The sequence below is a fragment of the Patagioenas fasciata genome, chromosome 1 (genome assembly GCF_037038585.1).
Source record: "Patagioenas fasciata isolate bPatFas1 chromosome 1, bPatFas1.hap1, whole genome shotgun sequence".
NCBI lineage: Eukaryota > Metazoa > Chordata > Aves > Columbiformes > Columbidae > Patagioenas > Patagioenas fasciata.
The window spans coordinates 128,662,964-128,681,216 of record NC_092520.1 but is presented as its reverse complement, the minus strand read 5'-3'; the positions used below and the strand labels follow the sequence as shown (position 1 = coordinate 128,681,216).

General features: G+C 48.9%; 2 protein-coding genes across 5 annotated transcripts in view; one reads left to right on the top strand and one right to left on the bottom strand.

The window, feature by feature from the left end:
• The window catches only part of PHB2 (prohibitin 2), a 108,603-nt gene extending 90,517 nt beyond the window's left edge, over window positions 1-18,086 (top strand). Inside the window, exon 9 of the mRNA XM_071814692.1 lies at window positions 17,729-18,086. Within this exon, the coding sequence (XP_071670793.1) occupies window positions 17,729-17,786 (58 nt within the window). The 3' untranslated portion in view covers window positions 17,787-18,086. The remainder of the gene's footprint in view (window positions 1-17,728) is intronic.
• USP5 (ubiquitin specific peptidase 5) lies at window positions 78-15,171 on the bottom strand. Of its 4 annotated transcripts, none has more exons than XM_065850174.2 (20): window positions 15,015-15,171; window positions 13,403-13,528; window positions 13,020-13,086; window positions 10,060-10,193; window positions 9,603-9,748; window positions 9,106-9,290; window positions 8,416-8,510; window positions 7,714-7,907; window positions 7,480-7,551; window positions 6,097-6,178; window positions 5,762-5,887; window positions 5,174-5,327; window positions 4,603-4,777; window positions 3,173-3,261; window positions 2,769-2,960; window positions 2,088-2,231; window positions 1,785-1,930; window positions 1,550-1,703; window positions 836-920; window positions 78-660 (listed from the first exon to the last, which is right to left on the bottom strand). In XM_065850174.2, exons 1-20 carry the CDS (start codon window positions 15,120-15,122, stop codon window positions 567-569), a joined length of 2,568 nt encoding a protein of 855 aa, XP_065706246.1. In that variant the 5' UTR covers window positions 15,123-15,171; the 3' UTR covers window positions 78-566. The 4 variants fall into 4 exon arrangements, with proteins under 4 accessions (XP_065706246.1, XP_065706256.1, XP_071670764.1 ...); XM_065850184.2 differs by having other exon boundaries at window positions 2,838-2,960; XM_071814663.1 differs by lacking the exon at window positions 13,403-13,528 and having other exon boundaries at window positions 15,015-15,162.
• Window positions 18,087-18,253: the final 167 nt, after the last annotated feature.

Below are 18,253 nucleotides of genomic sequence, written 5' to 3'. Positions count from 1 at the left end.
GCCGACACCCTACACCCACGCGTGTTTCAGCGCCGGGAGGGGCCCCAGCAATACAGAGAGCAGACAAAAAACAGGGGGGTATTTCGACTTTTATTTTGTCCCTCGTGTATTTTGGCATGTAAAGGGCACACAAGGGGCAGGGGGGCACTGCTCGTGGCCCACCTTGCTGCCTGCCCAGCACCCTCCCCAGCAGGGTAGGCAGGAGGAACCCCCCCGTATACAAGCCACACATACACACAAGCCCCCTCCTCCCAGACAGCAAGGAGGTGGCATCATCCCACCAAGCAGCAAAGCACTAGGGCTGTGTGTCACAAGGATGGGGACAGTGAGGACATTTCCTATGGAAAGATATTCCCACCCCCACCCCCTCCCAGACCCCCTTCACTCATGTCCATGGGGCTCCAGCCCCCAGTTTATTACTCAGGGAACTCTTGTCTCCTCGTGTGTCTCCATAGACAGGCCATGAAGAGATGAGTAGGGGAGAGAAGGACCCGGCTCCCATCCTCACTGCCCCCACACGCCTTCAGTCCACTCCCCCCCACCACACACAGCAAGAAGATGTTGTTCTAGCTGGGAATCCGCTGGTAGAAGTAGATGTAGCCCAGGTCCTTGGGGGGCTTCTCAGAAGCACAGACTTTCTGGTCATTGTAGATCACCCACCTGCAACAGGCAGAAGGGGAGCTCAGGGACACCATCCTGTAGCTAACGCACAACTTGATTCCCCTCCCCTGCTCTCATCCCTGACTCCCCCCCTAGGACTTCTCAAGAAACAAGGGAGGACAGTGATTTAAAGCTGTACCTCAGAGTCCCCTTATTCTGTGAAAATCCCTCTTACCTGCCATCTTTCTTGATGTGACAAACATAGTGTCCACACATAGTCGAAGTGCCCATGTGGCTGATGAAGGCAAACAGCTGATATTCTTGAGAATAGGAGAGAAGAGAGGAGTGGTCAGAGAGGAAAGGTATCTTATCCTGAAACAAGCACCCTGTGCAAGGCCCTCTCTAGAAAAGGATCCCCAAAGGAAGCTCTGCTGGGTAATAATTTAGAATCGGGTTCCTGTCAGGCATGACTGTGAGGATTTGGTCTCAAGGCCAAATGTGCAGGGAAAGAGGAGATGGTAACTGCCATTTAGCCTTCTCTCTTCCAACTGCTCACTTGGCCCATGGGTGCCGGGTGGGTAAGGGTAGGGATTCCCCGCACCCAGGAACATTTGCACTGATTCTACACACAGACTGGAACCTGTTTTTTCAATGGGAGCCTGAAGAACACAAAACCCTCCTAGAACTGAGAGAAAGAGGCACAGCACCTTCCTGTCCTTCACTTCACAGCACTTCCTCTGCCTCTCTCTTACTGGTTTCCAGATAGTCCCCAGCCTGAAGGGTCTCAGGCCCCACATTGCCATCCCTCTCCTTTTGCTCCCTGCTTCCAGCTTAACAATCAGATCAGCAGTTGCTGCTGCTAAAACCTCTGGTACTGCATAGATTAGGGAGGATAAAGCCATGTTGAGTTTGCACCCCAAAATCCATATTCCTGCTGCTTGGAACTCACTTCCAGGCCCATCACGCACTTTAGGACCCACGGGAACAGATTCAGAGATGGACTCAGCTGCCGACCGCCCCTCTGAAATATCCATAGCAGCTTCTGCATCAAGGTCATCAATGTGACTAAAGATCCAATCCACAGCACGCTCCAGGCTGTTGTTCTGGAAGGAAGAAGACTGTGAACTTGGGAATGCCTGTTCCCGAGAATATCCTTTCACTCTGATGTCACCTATGCCTCTCACCGTGGCTCTAAGCGCTTTCATAGCTTGGTCCCGGGAGAAGCCCATGGAGACAATGGTGGCCACACTGTCTTCTGAAGGAGGGTCTGGGCAGGCAATAGTAGACCCTGGCCCACTGGATCCAGGGAGAACTAACGGGTTAGCAAAGTCTGCAGCAGGAAACAGAACACAGCTCAGAGCAGTTAGATCTCTCCAAGAGGGACACAGTCTCAGGTCAAACTACTTCAGTTTTCTGCTGTGGTAGTGGGACAGGAAGTACAATGGCCCAGAAGCAACAAGCTCCACCATGGCCATGTGGCCTCATACCTGGATCATCCATATGTGACATGACCCAGTTCATGGCAGCCTCAACCCCACTGTTCCCTGTGTAATACACGGCTTTGCGGCAGGCATCCATGGGAAAGCCCATCTCCACTAGCTGGATAATCACTGACTCATCCAACATGGGTGCTGTGGGAAGACAGAGATTAGAGCCACCCACTTCCACCCAGCCCTGCCTGCTCCGTTTTGTGCAGTGTCACACAGCCCCCCAGGCCATCATTTCCTGGCTTCATTTCACACAAATTCTGTCTCTCTGCTCTTCTCATCCTTCCTCAGAAGCACAGTCTCACACACAGACACCCCAAAGAAGAAAAGGATTCAACTCATTAACTCAGAAACAGTGGCTCTTTTCGAGCCTCCAAACCCTACCTCCCATCTGCAACTGTGAAAATAAAATACTTCTACCAGTTAAATCTTGTATAAACCCCAGCTCTTCCCCCTCTAAACGCAGGAGACATGCCATCTCCCCATCTTCTACGGAACAGGAATCAACAAACTCCCTTGCATAACTCCCTTGCATAACAGGCATGCAAGGGAGGCAGCGACATTGGTGGACAGAGGGACTGGGAAAGTCTGAGCAAGTGGGAAACCACTAGCATGGGAGACAAGACAAGGAGAGCAAGGAAATGAGTCAGGCATCAGGAAGAGAGCAGGAGAATCACTAACATGTTGGAGAGGAGAAGTGAGGGGAGCAGAAGGAGTCGTCGTCCTCGTTGCCATAGAACCCCAGGCTACCTTTGGGCTCGTCTGGTGTCACCAGTGGGGGTGCGATGTCTGGCATTTCTTCTTCTCCATCTTGCAGCCCTGTTCCCTGCAGTGCAGAGATATCCAGCTCCTCTGGCATTTCAATGGAGACATCTGCAAGAAACAGTTTTGCTCAGCCTCCCCACAGGGGCAGAACCAAAGGACTTGGTTGGGAGATCTAAAAGAAAGATTAAGTCCCTGGGGATGCAATAAGCTACACTCTGTAGCACCTTTTGGGGTAGTTATTTTCCTCTTTGCAGTAATGACTGCAATACCCATATGTGACACCCAATACCCATATGGTCTCTACTTCTCAACCCTCTTACCAAGCTTTTTGGGCACCCAGTCCAGACCGAAAGTGAATTTCTTGATCTGGATCACTAGATAATCCGGGAAAGAGGCGAACCGTGTTGTTCTGAAAGATAAAATACTTTTAAATACTTTGTCAGCAATGATTGAAGGCACCACATTGATTCAAGAAATCGGTGAGTAGGGTGGAGGCATCTCCTATGGGGGAATACACATATCTGTGTAGCTCTCCTATGCTGAGCTTGAAACTCTTCACAGAACCACTTGTAAAGCAGATGCTCTGACCAAATGAGATGGGATGCAGTATTTACAAAATCTTGGGGGATGAGGAAAAATAGTGCATGTTCTCTACCTTCCAATCCTGTATTTTACAAGCCTCCTCAGATTTTAGTATTTAATTCAAAGTCTAACTCTTAAGGAGTGTAGAAGAAATAACATTCTATTGGACTGAGAGATGCAGTTGCAAGAACTCACAAGCTTTCAAGCACAAGAGCACTTATTTGGATACAAAGCAGAAGCAGGGAATTTTAAGCTAACTGAATTTGATCAAACATTACTTAGTTATACAATTTGAGAGAGAGGGTGTCTGGAATCTATGAAACAGAGAGGAATGTTTGTGAAGGGAGAAGCAGTAATAAGACAGACAGATACTTATTATTGGGGGCTAATTGCAACATGCCTTGAAATTAACTTAAGTAACAGTATATATTCAATGCTCATTCTCCCAAACTGCTTGAACACAACAATACCTAAAAGCAAAATGAAATGTTACTTTTCATTGTGATCATGTTACTGACTGTTTATAGTAGCTATCGATTAATAATAGAATATTTGTTAGAAAAACATTTCCAATTCTCTGAGGACTACCCTTTCATTGCAGAAGAACAGTCAGTAGCATCGCAGCAGAAAGACACTTAAGTTTGTAATCTTCTCACTACACCTTTGCACTGCCGCATGTGCTGCAGGCAGCAAGACAAATTAAAGCTGTTTTTTAGACCTTGCTACTAGCATTGTTAGCATTCTTTAAAATAACTCATGAGACTGTTGGACTCAGTGTTTTGCTCAAACTTTAGTAGCCAAGAACTTGATTTAAGAAATTCTAGAGGCCATGCAAGACCAGTGTTGCCATACTCTCAGTACTGTTTTTAAAGCTACATTTTGAATTTAGAATAGAAGCTGCTGGTTTTCTGGAACGTCACTGTATTTTCACAGCCCCTCAGCAACTGAAATCTGATGGTAAGGACTTCACTAGCACTGCTGTTCTGCCCATTGGGGGCAAACACTCCTGCACTGACAGACTGGTCCCCGCTCTGCTTCAATGTTATATGGCTCCAGGATGTGGAGAACTAAAAAGCTTTGGGAATACTTCTTCCCCAAGCAACTACAAGAAGTCACCAAAGCTATTGCCAGTTTGTCATAGCCTAGCTGGTAAGTCACACACACTCACTTGAGAGCCACAGACTTGGCCTGCAAGGCTGTGCTCCAGAAATCATCCACCTGCTCTGGAGCTCCATAGGCCTCTAGGCAGGAGCTGAAAGGCACCTTGGCTCGCACCAGCTCTGGCAGTGGCTGCTTCTCCTCCTCTGCCTGCCGCTTCTTCTCCTCATACTCCAGTAGTTCATCTACAAAATAAAGCAGAGGAGTCACAGACCACATCTAGGTACCTACAAAGCAACTGGTGCCAGCTACACCCAGAGGCAGAACTGGCCTATAGATACACATCATCAAGAATAGAGCACAAAGCAGACAATGTCTTCCAGAGCACTGTTCGTCTACTGCAGTCCTGTCTTGCTGTTTGAATCACAGCCCAGCTTCTGGTGTCAGAGGAACATCACCATGTCACACCATCTCAAAAGAAATCAGCCCGATCCCCCAAAAGAGGGTGAAGGATCGAACTGGCTTCAGAAGTGACAAAGTCAGTCCTTTAGGAAGTTCATTTCTCACTAAGGGAGTTCTGTAATAAAAGTACGGTATCTAAACATAATGTTTGCTACTGCTCTGGCCTTGGCACTACTGACCTTTGTTCAGTGCAGCATCCATGGGCACAGGCAGCTGCATAATATAGTCCACACGCTGGGTATATTTCACCTTTTCTGTGGCCAGGCACTTCAGCTTCTCCTCCACCAAAAAACGGAAGACCTCATTAGGGTTCTCTGAGCTGCGGCAGTTCCTCTGAAGAAGGAGAGATTAGAAGGACAGATGTAACATCAGAATGGCAGAAATAAATATCTGCAGTAGTGGTGGATTCACATAGGACATGGCTAAAGAGTATTCACTTCTGCATGCAGTCCCCTGGAAAAGACAGCAAAGAGGAATAGTGCTAACTTCTGTACCCCAGGAACCCAGGACATTCCTGCTCCTAAAGATAATTTATGTGTCCAGTTGTGCCATTCCCAAAGGAAATTCCTCCAAAGAATCGGCCCTGAAAACATGGCCAAGCACCTCTCCTTCTCTGCTCCCACAGGTGGTAGCTGGCCCATTTCCCTGTGTTCTCTCTCTCCTTCTGTTTCAATGGCCAGCTTCTCATCTCCACTACTCACTCCCTGCTGTGGAGAGAAAACAAAGCTGGGTTTTTCCACAATTTGACAGATAGACTCAACGATTACCTCCACCATGTTGATGAAATGCAGAAAGAATTCCTGGGCGTCCTGCTGTCGGTTAGTGGAAAATTCTGGGTGCCCCTTTCCAATGAGGGACTTAAACATGCGTGGAGCAATGCCATTCTGCATACCCTGCAAATAACAGAAGACAAAGGTGGTCATAATTTGCCAAGCGTGTGTCCTGGCATGTAGCACTCTACTCTTAGCCATGCTTTCCTTCAGGTGACAGGCCCCCGGAACGAGTCCCAGGACATGTCTTCAGAAAGGGTTCTCTCTCCATCCCCCATACACAATGCCTCACGAAACACATACATCATGAGGACGCTGTACCCAAGACTCACCTTCTGATCGGGCTGTTGTTCCCCATCTGCAGAAGCTGGCTTTGAATACTCCCCAGAAAGCAGTCCATGGCCCAGTTTGGCTCTGGAATGATGAAGAAGTCACTGTTAGCATCAAAACGGTCTCTGCAATCCCACATACTCCAGGAAGTACATCAACCCATCCAGCTTTAATACTACCATGGACTGTCAATCCCACAGAGATCAGCCTTCTCTGCTGTACCAGCCAAGATCACCCTATCTTGATTTGCTCTCTGGGCCAATGAGACACATCAACTTGAAAGTTACTAGAACTTCTGGGCACCAATCTCAACTATTGCTTGCACAGTGGGGAGCAAACAAAGGAAAAGCTTCCTTTTCCCCACAGAAGGGTAGCTGATGCTGAACCACACTGCAGCTGCCTAACACTCAAACTGAGCAACAGCCTGATATGGGCAAAATAGCGGTACATCTGACTGACTGTGCAGGAGACAACAGGGTAGAGTGAATCTGTCTGAACCAGAAATAGCATTGCTGTGAGCAGATTGATCACGTTTTCCCAGGGGAAAGATCAAGAATGTGAGGCACTTAATGGACAACAGTCACTTTCAGCTATTTCCTGCTATGCTCAGACTCTCCTACTATTCCACTTCATTCCAGTCCCTCTCCATCACTGTTGTCATTTGTCTGGAACCAAACCCTACCAGTTCCTCCCTTTGCCCAGGCAAAAATCTTTCCAGCTGTCTCAACTTAATCCTCTCCTCAGTGAACATCTCACCCCAGGTTGTCCATATTTACAATGCTCCCTTATCACTGAACTCCTTTCCACAAATGCCACCTTCCATTCCTGCACTGAAAACCTCCATATCCTGCTTTGCTGTTTTAAAACAGATGCAGCAGAGAACTCATGTATTTAAAATGCAAGACCCTCCTGAAACTTGTGTTCCTTCTTCTATATATTCTCCTGCTATTGCTCGCAAATACCTCTTTCAGGATGCCTCTTTAAGGATATATAAATTATCCACTGAGAACAGAGTTGCCCAAGTCTGTGTATTTCTTTGCTCTTAGTCATCTTCCTCCATTGCAGAGAGCAAGCACCTTTTTGCTCTTGCAGACAGAATATGCCTACCAAAAATCCCCTCGTGGTAACAGATGGTACTGCATTCCCCACATAATACATTCAAGAGCCTCTCATGAAGCCTGAGATGTGCTCTGTTCTCTCCATCTGGGGTATTCAGCTGAACTTTCTTGGCTTAGATCACTGAGGACCAGTGTCTCTGGTGATGGGCATGGAAACAGAGAAGTGAGGCTTGAGGGAGAAACCTGCAGCAAAGCACACTGTAGCAGCGCAGAGGGGACGCACCCAGGCAGCCTCAGCCTTCCTTCTCTCACCAAAACTCTACGTACACTTGTGTGCTGAAGTCCTGTGTGGGGTCTGAAGGTGCACTTTGGAATATCTTCTCCAGCTTGTCCACATACCTGCAAAGCAAAACGGAGCCATCTAAGGGACATATGAGTTCATCTAGTAAAGACACAGTTCTGAGCGTGATTACTGCAACAGATGCTCCCAGCTCTAGATGATGTTTGTACTGATCCCAGGGGATCCCAAGCCAATGAAAAGGAGCAACTAAGCTCACTTACTTTCTCTGGAAGTCTGGGATACTGAACAGCACCTGCATCACAGAATTGAGGTAGCAACTGTTGCCCAGGTTACGGATCCCAGTGTATCCAGGCCCATAGAGGGGCTTGAGCTGCACGCCAGACTCCTGGATGAGCTCCCACTCCCCAATGCGCTGGTTCATGTCTATTTCCAGTTCTGTCATTGTCTTGTCTGTCTAAGGAGGAAAAGAACAGGAAAACATTTCAAAGAAGACTCAAGTGAACATCAGAGGTATCAAAAGGGCAATGCTGTAGAGAAACACAGACTCAAATCCATTCTGGTTTATTAAATTAGAAGATGTGGAAGATACAAAAATTGTTTTCAAATATCTGAATACCTGGGTTAGAAAGAAGAATGATAAGAAACATGGGAGACATCTGAACCATCCCTTGTAAAGGGCGATGGAATTCACACACAAACACTGAATCTAAGGAGCAAAGCTCAGAGTCTGGGAACCTCCCTGTGGATGGTATTGACACAGAACTGCAAGGAAATAAACCCAAGGGATGGGAAAGAAAGGTAAAAAGGGCAACTAAAGAAGAGAGACAGATGAGACAACTCTCTGCTTGACAAAAAACAGGGTTTGTTGACCAGGACTGGTTCTGCATAATCACAAAAAGCTGTGATCCAGCTAAGAAACCTCAGACTTGTTTCTCTCTTCCTCTGGACGCCACCCTCCTCACCTTCTGCATCTTGAGCATGTCAATCCCAAAGTGAGCAAGGTGTTCTGCCAGGTTGGGATCCAACACCATGTCATCCTCATCGTAGGAGTAGACGTCTATGCAGGAACAGAGGAAAAGGAGAGACTTATAATGGCTCGTGATCTAAAATTCACTGCTGGATGAATAGAACACAGTGCTCAGAACTGGGAGTTTTGACAAACAGAGCAGTTGAGGTTTCTCTCATTTCTCAGGGGAGTAGCACAACAGACAGAATATTGAAGTTCCTCTGAATCATGCGACAAGACAAACAACTTTGTCACGGATAAAGGTACAGAGGTATGTGTATGCCTGGAGTGACATGAGTGGGGTACTGTGCCATATACTCTCTGCTCAGGCTTTGGACACAAAATTCTTTGATAAACATTCTCCCACAGAAAATAAGATGGCAACCTGGATAAGTATTCTAAAATCCTCAAATTAAAAGGGAGGGGAAGTGGAAGGCAAGGTTTTATCAGCTGGTTCTTTCCCTGCCACAACAAGTAGGTCAGAGTGGGAAAGTTCATCATAGGATGACACTGCATGTTCCAGGTCAAAAGATGGGCAACACCAGCCTGATACCTGGAAATTCTCTCTGACTTTCCTTGTCAGAGGTCCCAGTCAGCCTGAGTGGTGCCTGGCACCCCTAACCCTCAGAGGATCCCCCCTTCTCACCAGCCCCATCAGGAGTAATTGTTCCCAGTTTTACAGCCAGTGGGTAGCCAGTTTCCCGGTAGTGCTCGACTGCGTGATTGTTGCCACCACTGCCATCAAAATAACGCCGACCACAGAGGATGGCTCCATCAGTCATGTTCAACCACAAGTTCTCCCTCATGTCACACTTGCTGCACTTCCAGCCACTATTGACAAGGAATAAAGAAAAAAGAGATTAAGGTGAAAACCTTTGGGTTGTATAATACCTCCTAAGCTCTCTCCATTACTACCCACTGACCACAGTATAAACAATCTAATTCCTCTTACTTCAAAACACTAAGCAGCTTGAAGTATCTTAGTTTGTCATTTCCCTTGAATTTACTACGACAAGGCACACTCAAGAGACTCACAAAGGAAGTCTCATCTGCTGCTGCAGTCCAGAACAGGACAGGAGAAGGTGGTGATGGGGGTGGGCCCAGCATACAGAGCGATACAGCTAGTTTCAGTACTATGCTCACCACGGTGGGATACGGACATCATTCTGAAGTTGTTGCAGGGAAAAAGCGTGTTTGGATACACGTCGAACCTCCCCATCCCATGCCTGCACCTCCTGCTTCCGTGAAGCTGAATCTGCTGTCAGGATGGCCTCGACTGCACTGGCAATCTGGAATTAGAACAGCAGGAAAAAAAAAAAAAAAAATCAGGGCACAAGGAGAGACGCTTACAGTGGCCCAAGCCTCCACATTTAGGTTCAGATCAGCAAATCAGTTGTGTTATGGCAGCACTCAGGAGCCTCAGCCACAAGCCAGGGCTCTGTAATATAAAGCACTATAGAAATGGAGAACAACCCTGCTTACTCCAAGCTGAGATGTCACAGCAGCTCTGCAGGATCCCTTTTACAGGACAGAAATTCTTCCTCTGTAATGGTGTTTCCTTCTTACCAACAGAAAACACAGCCCTCCAACCCAAACATACCCTGTCTCTGACCATGTCTGGTAGTCCCTCCAGCCCATCGCGAGGAATATCCAAATGCTCTGGGAAAATTACTATTTTCACATCTTCATCATACTCAAACTTTTCCTCCGTGATATCAAATCCACCTTCTACACCTACAGGAAGAAAAAAACATTGCAGTAACAGGTGAAATTAAATAGCTTCTGATGCCTGTTTGCTCATAGCTTACATGAAATAAGGCACCACAACTAAGGCAAAGCTCTAGATTAGTGACCCACAATCTTTCTTCTATTCCTGGATCCCAAAGGTTCTGATGGAGATGTGGACTTCACAGCTCTTTGTATAGATGCTTAGAAGGAATCTACGGACTCTGACTACAACCAGAAAAACAGAAGACCCGCAATAGAGAGGCAGTGGCCAGAACAGGGCCCGTTACGAAGTACTACTGCTCATCCTTCACGGTGTATCCAAGACGACGAATCGCAATGGGCATGAAGAGATCATACACTACCCTGTGCAAAGGTTTAGTCTACCAGGATCTTTAAGGAGCCTGGCTCTGCTTCTTGCCTCTTCCAGGAAGGACAGTTCAGACTCCTGAACTTAAGTGGGGAGAACCAGGAGTTCCTGTGAAACCAGAATATCCAGAAGTACAGAAAAAGTCTTAGGAAAGGTATAGCACTAGTAGTTTCTCATACCCGTCTAGCCATGCTTTCCAGAGGTTAAAACAGAAATGGGACTTCCATACAGAACAGGTTATTTGCCAGTTGTCAAGAGTCACAGTCTTGACAAGATGAACTGTCATCAAAAAGTAGCATTTGCAGTGGAGAGAACAGTTTCTGATTTATGTAGGTACTCAGGAAAAAAACCTTGGCCTTTCCTGTTCTCCAAGCATTCACACCTTACACCACAGAAGGAAACATGCAGAAGACACATGGCTTACTAGCAGCCCTGACCCCCTGTGTTTTTCTTTTTAAACTGATTTTCCTTTACTTCTTTAAAAATGGCATGCTATGACTGCAACAGATCTCTGAAGATATGTGGCTGCAACATCTCTGAAGGCAATATGAGTTTTTGCTGTTTACTGCCTTTGCCTCAAGAATCCCACGTATGACACAGTTCAGAATTTGGTTAAAATATTGACAAAAATTCCTTGTTCCTACAGTATCTCCTGCAACTCTTTCCTCAGATGCCTATGATTTTTAGACTATGCACCAACTGGCATGAGTGAATGCAGATGCTGCAAGCCTGAGAGATTTTAGAAATACCTGAAAACAGACACCAGCGTCATGCAACAATGTACCCAGACAATCCTCTTCTGTGCATCTTCAGCACATCCCAGAGATATCTCCTGTCACCACTTCATAGACTAAAGCAATACAGAATCCCTCAGGGTATTGCACAAATCCCAAACTCTAAACAAACTAAAACAGGCTGGTGAGGTCCCCTTGGGTGATTACGGGAACCTCCTGAGGACGAAGAGGGTCTTCAGCCAGCAGACTGTCTCCTAGCCCTTCTTCCCCCATATATAGCCAACAGCTTGCCATGAGGTACACTGCCTCCCTCTCCATGGCTGTACCTAAGTACCACTAACTCCAAAAGCCATCCAACAAACATGCAGGCATGGCAGGCAAACACTGTAGATTTCTTTTTTCCCATGGAGAGCAAAGCTAAGACACAGAGAGATCAAAGGCTACATTTTGCAGCCAATGACATCTTGCCCCTAAATTTTTCTAGTACTTTAAAAAAAATCTCCCATGTCAGGATTAGCTGAATCACCACAGTTTATCTAAAAAAGAGGGAGAAAAAAAAAATCTCTCCTGGATTTGAGATCACTGCCTCAAACACTATCTTCTATTCCCTTCTGCCCCATTCACACCACTAAGCTTTTATCACAGGCACCTATTTGCTGACCAAATGACAACAGTTGTCTCAAGACCTTTGTAGAACTGAGGATGCAGAAATAACTTATAATGCGAATTGGGCCTCATCTCACCAAAGGCAGCACAATCATACACATAAAAGCATTGTCTTTCTGAACAAATATAAATTCTAGGCTCAGTTTTGCTGGAAGTGACCTTGGGGACTCCACCTCCTCATAAAAAGAGGGAACAGCTGAAAATCTTGATTTTGGTTTGTGCTGTGGCAGAGTGGAGTCACCAGGCGTCTGCTACACAACAGCACAGCTAGGAAAAAAGTGAGCAAAAAGCAAGACGTGTACAGTTCAGGTTCTGGATTTCCCTCTAGTGGTCAGCTTCCAGCAAGCCAAGAACCTGTTACTACTAAAAAATGTTCCTTTACGGATCTCCATAATGGTTCAGAAATTACTAGCCGAGACTGCCCCAAATAAGCAGCATCTTCATTCTGGCCATGACAGCCTTTGCAGTTGGTGCAAGAGAGTAATGGAACAGTAGTGCTGTTCTTCCAAAAAGGGGCTTGTTTTTAATATTGTAGTGTTCACATGTATTTCTTCCAGTATCAGCTTTGCATTTCAAAGAACTACCAATCAAAAATGTCAATATAGCATTTACCAGTAATTTCTTCCTCATCTGTATAAATAACACTAGTTCAATTTCTCATAAGTTTAAAAAATAGTTTTTCTATCAGCAACTTCAAACTTACTTTTCTCAGACCTACATGTTTGCTCAAACTTACATCAGGCCCACACTGGACACATCTGCATTAAGCAATAGCCCACACCAAGCTGAGTCAGATATACAGAGTTAAGAGAGGATGCAAAACATATTTACCTGCAGAAAACATGATGCGGCTTTGAACACAGAACAAAACTACCACTACAACTGTTTTGTGGTAACTGCCCATCTAAGACACGCTAGAAAAGATAAGTTCGAATTCAGTTGGGGATACTAGTTTCAACTAGCCCAGAAGAGGAAAGGCAAAAGAGATTGTGCCACGAAGCCAGGCAGCTCCAAAAGACTGGTCCAAAACAACAAGGACGATATAATACACAAGTGCTTTCTTACCAATAGCCAAGCGAGTTGGTTTCTTCCTTGGGGGATCCCCAGCAGTGGAGTTTGTATCTTCTTCCTTCTATTTTGTTAAGAAGAAATAGAGAAATAGAGTTAGGGGGACAGGCAAGCTGTGGCAAACCTTAAGGATTAAAATTAAGCTACTGTGAAAACAGAAAGATGCCAGGCAGAAACAGCATAAACCACCCATATAACAATTGAACATAAGCAGAGCTAAAGAACTGGTGCACCTCAATTCACCAAGAAACACATTTGTCATATTCAGGAGACAAAATTCTGTATCTGATTGAATACAGAGACATAGCCCAGCTCTCAATTTCAGAATAAGTTTAATTGCATGTTTGGTTTGTTTTGTTGTTTGTTTTTTTTTTTTTTACCAGTTTACGTGTTCTTTTGAGGTGAAGGTAGACCCGTTGGCCTGTTTTCTGATAGTGCTTTTCCACATATTGCTTCCCAAAGCCCAGGAACGTGTTCATGCAGATATATAAGCCGCCATCTGACTCCTGAACAGAAGGAGAGGTAAAAACTGGAGGAAAATGGTAAAGAATGCCATTCCAACTGCTATGATAGGCCCAGACTTACCTCTAGGAACACCACTCATTATTCATTAAGTCACAGCTACACCTCATTCCTACATACCAGCCACTCAGCAGTTAGTTAGAAACAAGACGTTGACCTCCAGCCTGGCTGTCCCAGAATAACAGGTACTTCTGTCAAGCTTATGTATTTGAAAACCTGTTTGCCTGTTCATTTACGACAGGATGCTACTGAATCAGGAAAGCCTGAGCAAGATTCCTCAGAAGCTTACCTTGTGAAACATCCTCAGCATGTACAGTTCACATGTTCAGAGCACAGTACAATCATTACCAATATGACCATCCCATCTGAAAACACCATTCCCAGTGCCACAGGGAACTTTGCCAAACTACAGTGTGAGGAAGATTAACAGACCACTATTTATTTTTGCTGCTGCATTCTAAAGCTTGTGAGTAGCTCAGAAACAGAAAAAGAATGAATCCTGGAGCAAGCACCCCAACCATCCCACAAGGACCTGGAAAACACCAATCATTCAGCAGAGATACCCTTTTTAAATTGAAGTGAGGGACCCAAATACAGAGGTTTGTAAAACAGGGATGCCACTAAGAAGCCCTCAGCCTGCTTCCCAACACCAAGCAGCTGGGACAGAGTCAGGGCAGAGGGTGAACTGCCAGCCATCACTGTGGGGCCTGGAGAGGGAAAGAGGGCCAAGCTGCCGTGTGCTGCTTCCTCAAAGGATCCGTACCTTCCAGCCGCAGCCCACTGCCGGATGGGTGCCTGCAGAGGAGGCCAAGGGTGTGACCTCGCCCTCCGGCTGCCTGGGCCTCCCTAGGTCCGTCTAGGCCAGGCAGGGGTAGGGAGGGAGGAGCAGGAATGACGGCGGGGTGGAGACGGCTGGGGAAGGGACCACTGCCATCTTAATGACACAGCACCGACTCGCCCCCCGCCTACCGGGCCATGCCACGCGGTGAGGCCCGGGGGCTGCTCAGACCCGCAGGACGGGACCCCCCGGCCCGCCCGCCGGCCCGCCTCCCCCCTCCAAGCGCCAGGTCTGGGGCGCGCCCCTCCCCACCGAGGGCTATAAGTGCCAGCAAAGCCCCCACAGCAGAGGGAGGTCGGGGGGCACCAGCTCTCCAGGCACTCGGGGCTGGACTGGGCCACCGCCGAACGGGGCGAGCGACCTGCCCACGCCCGCCCCAGCTCCAAAACTACAGCCCCCAGCGCGCCGCGGCAGGGAGGGGCGCGGCGCGGGGCACGCCGGGCGATGTAGTTCCCCAGAGCCCCACACTCCGCCCGGCCGCGGGCCGCTCCAGCCGCCGGGGAACCACAAGTCCCATGGCGCCCCGCGCGGGCGGTGCCCCGACAGGCGGGTGGGCTGGGAGTGGGCTGGGAGCGGGCCGGAACGGGGGGCAGCCCGGCGAGGCGGGCGAGCCGGCCGCGGGGCGCGCTTACCGGCGTGTCAAAGGAAAAGGCGCACTCGTCCTTCTGGACCCGGTCGCCGGCCTTGGGCACCCGGATGGACGGCAACACCGAGAGCAGCGCCTCACTCAGCTCCGCCATGACAGCGGCTCACTGCAGCACCGCCCACAGCCCCACCCTAACCAATCAGAGCCCAGCGTGGGCATGCGAGCTCCGGCCAATCCGAGGCCGCACGGGCGCGCCCGTAGCGAGGCTGAGGGACGGGCCCGCGGAACCGCCCGGCCGGTTCGCCCAATCGCAGCCACGCTTCTGCCGTCACGGGAGGCCGTGCCAGACACCTCGGTCAATGGCGACATAGAGCTCGGCGGAGGCGGTGCCGGTCTCCCCGAAGATTGACAGCGAGCCAGGGGCTGGCGAGGCGGGACGTGCGGGGCGGAGGCTGCGGAGCCGCCGGGCGGCCTCCCGGGAGATGGGCGGCCGGGGGCGGTCCCGGGGGCGGGGCGGGCCGGGCCTCCCTTCGTGCCGGGGCCAATGGGGCGGTGCCGCCGGGCGCGCGGGAGATTTGAATCGCGGCGGTGGGCGGGGTGCGAGTGCAGCTCAGCATCTGCTGCTATGGGGGCTTCTGGCAGCGCCCCGGCCACCCCCGCCGCGCCCCGCAACAAGCACCTGGCGCACGTCAGCGACCCCCGCTCCCCCAGCGCCGGCATCCTGCGCACTCCCATCGAGGTAGGCGTCTTTCTGCGGGTTCTCCGCCCGTGTCGGCGGCCCCGGCTCGCCACCCCCACGCCTGCCCTTTCCTCAGGTGGTGAGCTCCCCGGCGGGCAGCCCTCAGCCCGGCCCCGCCGAGCCGGCGGCGGGCACCACCCAGGAGCGGGACCCGCGCTCGCCCACGCCCGGTATCTACCGCACGCCCATGAGATCCGTGTCGAGTGGTGAGTGCAGCCTCCCCGGGGCGGCGGGTGGGTGGTGGGCCGGCGGGCTGCGCGTCCCGGCGGCTCATCCCGTTCTTTGCCTCTTCCTCCCCGGCAGACAGTGTGGACCGTCTGGTGAAGCAGCTCAGCGAGGCCTTCGGGACTGAGGCCGCGGCCCCGGAGCCGGCGCCGCCGGGAGCGGCCTGCCCTGCCGAGGAACCGGCAGCGGAGGAGCCGCCCCGACCGAGCTCCCTGGAGCCGGCCGCCGCTTCGGAAGAAGGGGTGGAGAGGCCGCCCTCCCCCAATGCCGTACCGGCTTGGGCAGCCCGCGCTGCCGGGCCCGGCTTCTCAGGTGAGTGCTCGATGTGGTGAGTCCTGCACCTGAGGTCCCGTGTGCCTGGAGAGCTGCACGGTCTGTGGTATGAGCAGGTCAACACCCTCTGGTGCCTGTGCCTTCTCCAGGCTTGGTTTCCTCCAGAGACCCTGTCAGTTCCCCCTGGTTCAGCTGTCTCTTGTCACCTCAGATAGCTTGGCTTTGGGGCTCTGCAGCTGGGAAGCCCCTGTGGGAACTGGTATTCTATCAAACTGATTTCTCTCAGGAGCCAGAAAACTATGTTTCCAATATGTAGTCAAAATCAAGAGGTATAAATGTGCCTCTGTAAGAAGTAAATATGAGATCTTCCCTAATCTGAGACAAGATTATAATTGTGGAGGCCTGTTCAGTGGGTTCTTGCAGTTTTTCCTTGAGAAGAGCTGGGGAGTGATGGTGAGGCTAATGCTGAGGGTCTTTAATATAAAACATGTTTCAGAAAACTCTGTGCTGAGCATATCTCCTATAAGGAGAGGCTGAAATCGCTTGGACTGCTCAGCATGGAGAATAGAAAGTTCAGGGAGGATCATATTAATAAGTATATATACCTGAAGGGAGGTTATAAGGAAGGAAGAGCCAGGCTCTCTTCAGTGGTACCCAGTGACAGGACAAGAGGCAATGGGCACAGACTTGTATCTGGACATCAGGAAACCCTTTATTCACTGTGAGAATGACAGAGTACTGGAGTAGGTTGCCCAGAGAGATTACAGAGTCTCTGTTCTTGGAGCCATGTGTATGTGATTTTAGGAAACTATTCTAGGTGGCCTTGCTGGAGCAAGGGCATTAGACTAGGTGACATCCAGAGGTCCCTTCCAAGTCCTTGGGTAACAGTCTTTGCTGTGCAAGAAAGCAAGCTAGATTACAGAGGCCAGGAGGTATTTAAAATCCAGGAGCCTCTGGCCTTGTTGTGGTACACTGATGTGCTTCCTTCTGTCACTAGGGAGCAAGCCTGTAAGACGCAAGACCAACAACAAAATCATGGCGACCTCCGCTGGAACTGGCCGCTCTCCCCTCAGCATCCTGCAAGATGATAATTCCCCCAGTGCTCTTGCCCCTCGCCAGGTAAATCTTAGTGAGTCTTATTGTGGGAGGGAGAATGGTCTGGGGGAGAAAAAAAAAAAAAACCAAAAAACCAAAACCCAAGTACTTACATTTTTATATTTTGTAGTGCCCCAGTTTCGAACTGTGAAATACTTTGTGTTTTTCTGTGGGTCAGTCTTGTCCCTAGATGCTTCCAAGTCTTGTTCAATGTCTGTATCTTTGGTCTTACTGTTATACTGCCCTTTTTAGTGCATCCTTTCTTTTAGATATCACAAGAGAGGCGAAGCTGAATTGCCTGAAAATGAGCTGTGTGTTCCACGGAGAACTAACTAACCCTCAATTAACTTGTGTTTAACACCATATGTTTGGTTTTCTGTTTCTCTAGGGTAAAAGGTATGTGTTGGGAGAGAACCTTGGAGAGAAGAAGGAAGTGACAGTGGATCTGAACAGGAGCCTCAAATCTGGGAACTGTGCTTGGAGTGACTTGAACAAAGAGAACCAACAGTGTCCTTTTGTGGAGAACTAGAGATTTTCTTTTCCAGGTTCTTGCTGTAATTTGCTTTGAGAGTCTTCTAGGGGTAAGAAATCCTGCAATAGACTGGAACTCCAGACTTGTGGTCATTCTCACCTATCCTGTTGTGGAAAGGGGAAAGAACATACTCTCTCTCTCCTAACTTTGCATATCTTATGTACAGTACAGATGTCGGTTATTTTATTACATATCAACTGTATGTATTTAATGTATAGCTCTTACATGTAGCAAATAAATCTGTGTTAAGCCTTTACTGACTATATCTGTGTCCTGATGGGACAGTAGGAGTCCCCTGCTTCCCAAGTGCAATGTGTTCTTTGGGGACAAGGATTCAGGAACAAAGAGTTCAACCTTCCATAAACCCTAAAACTTGTCTCTGTCCCCCTGCCTGTAACATGCCACCATAGGCCTGTGCTGA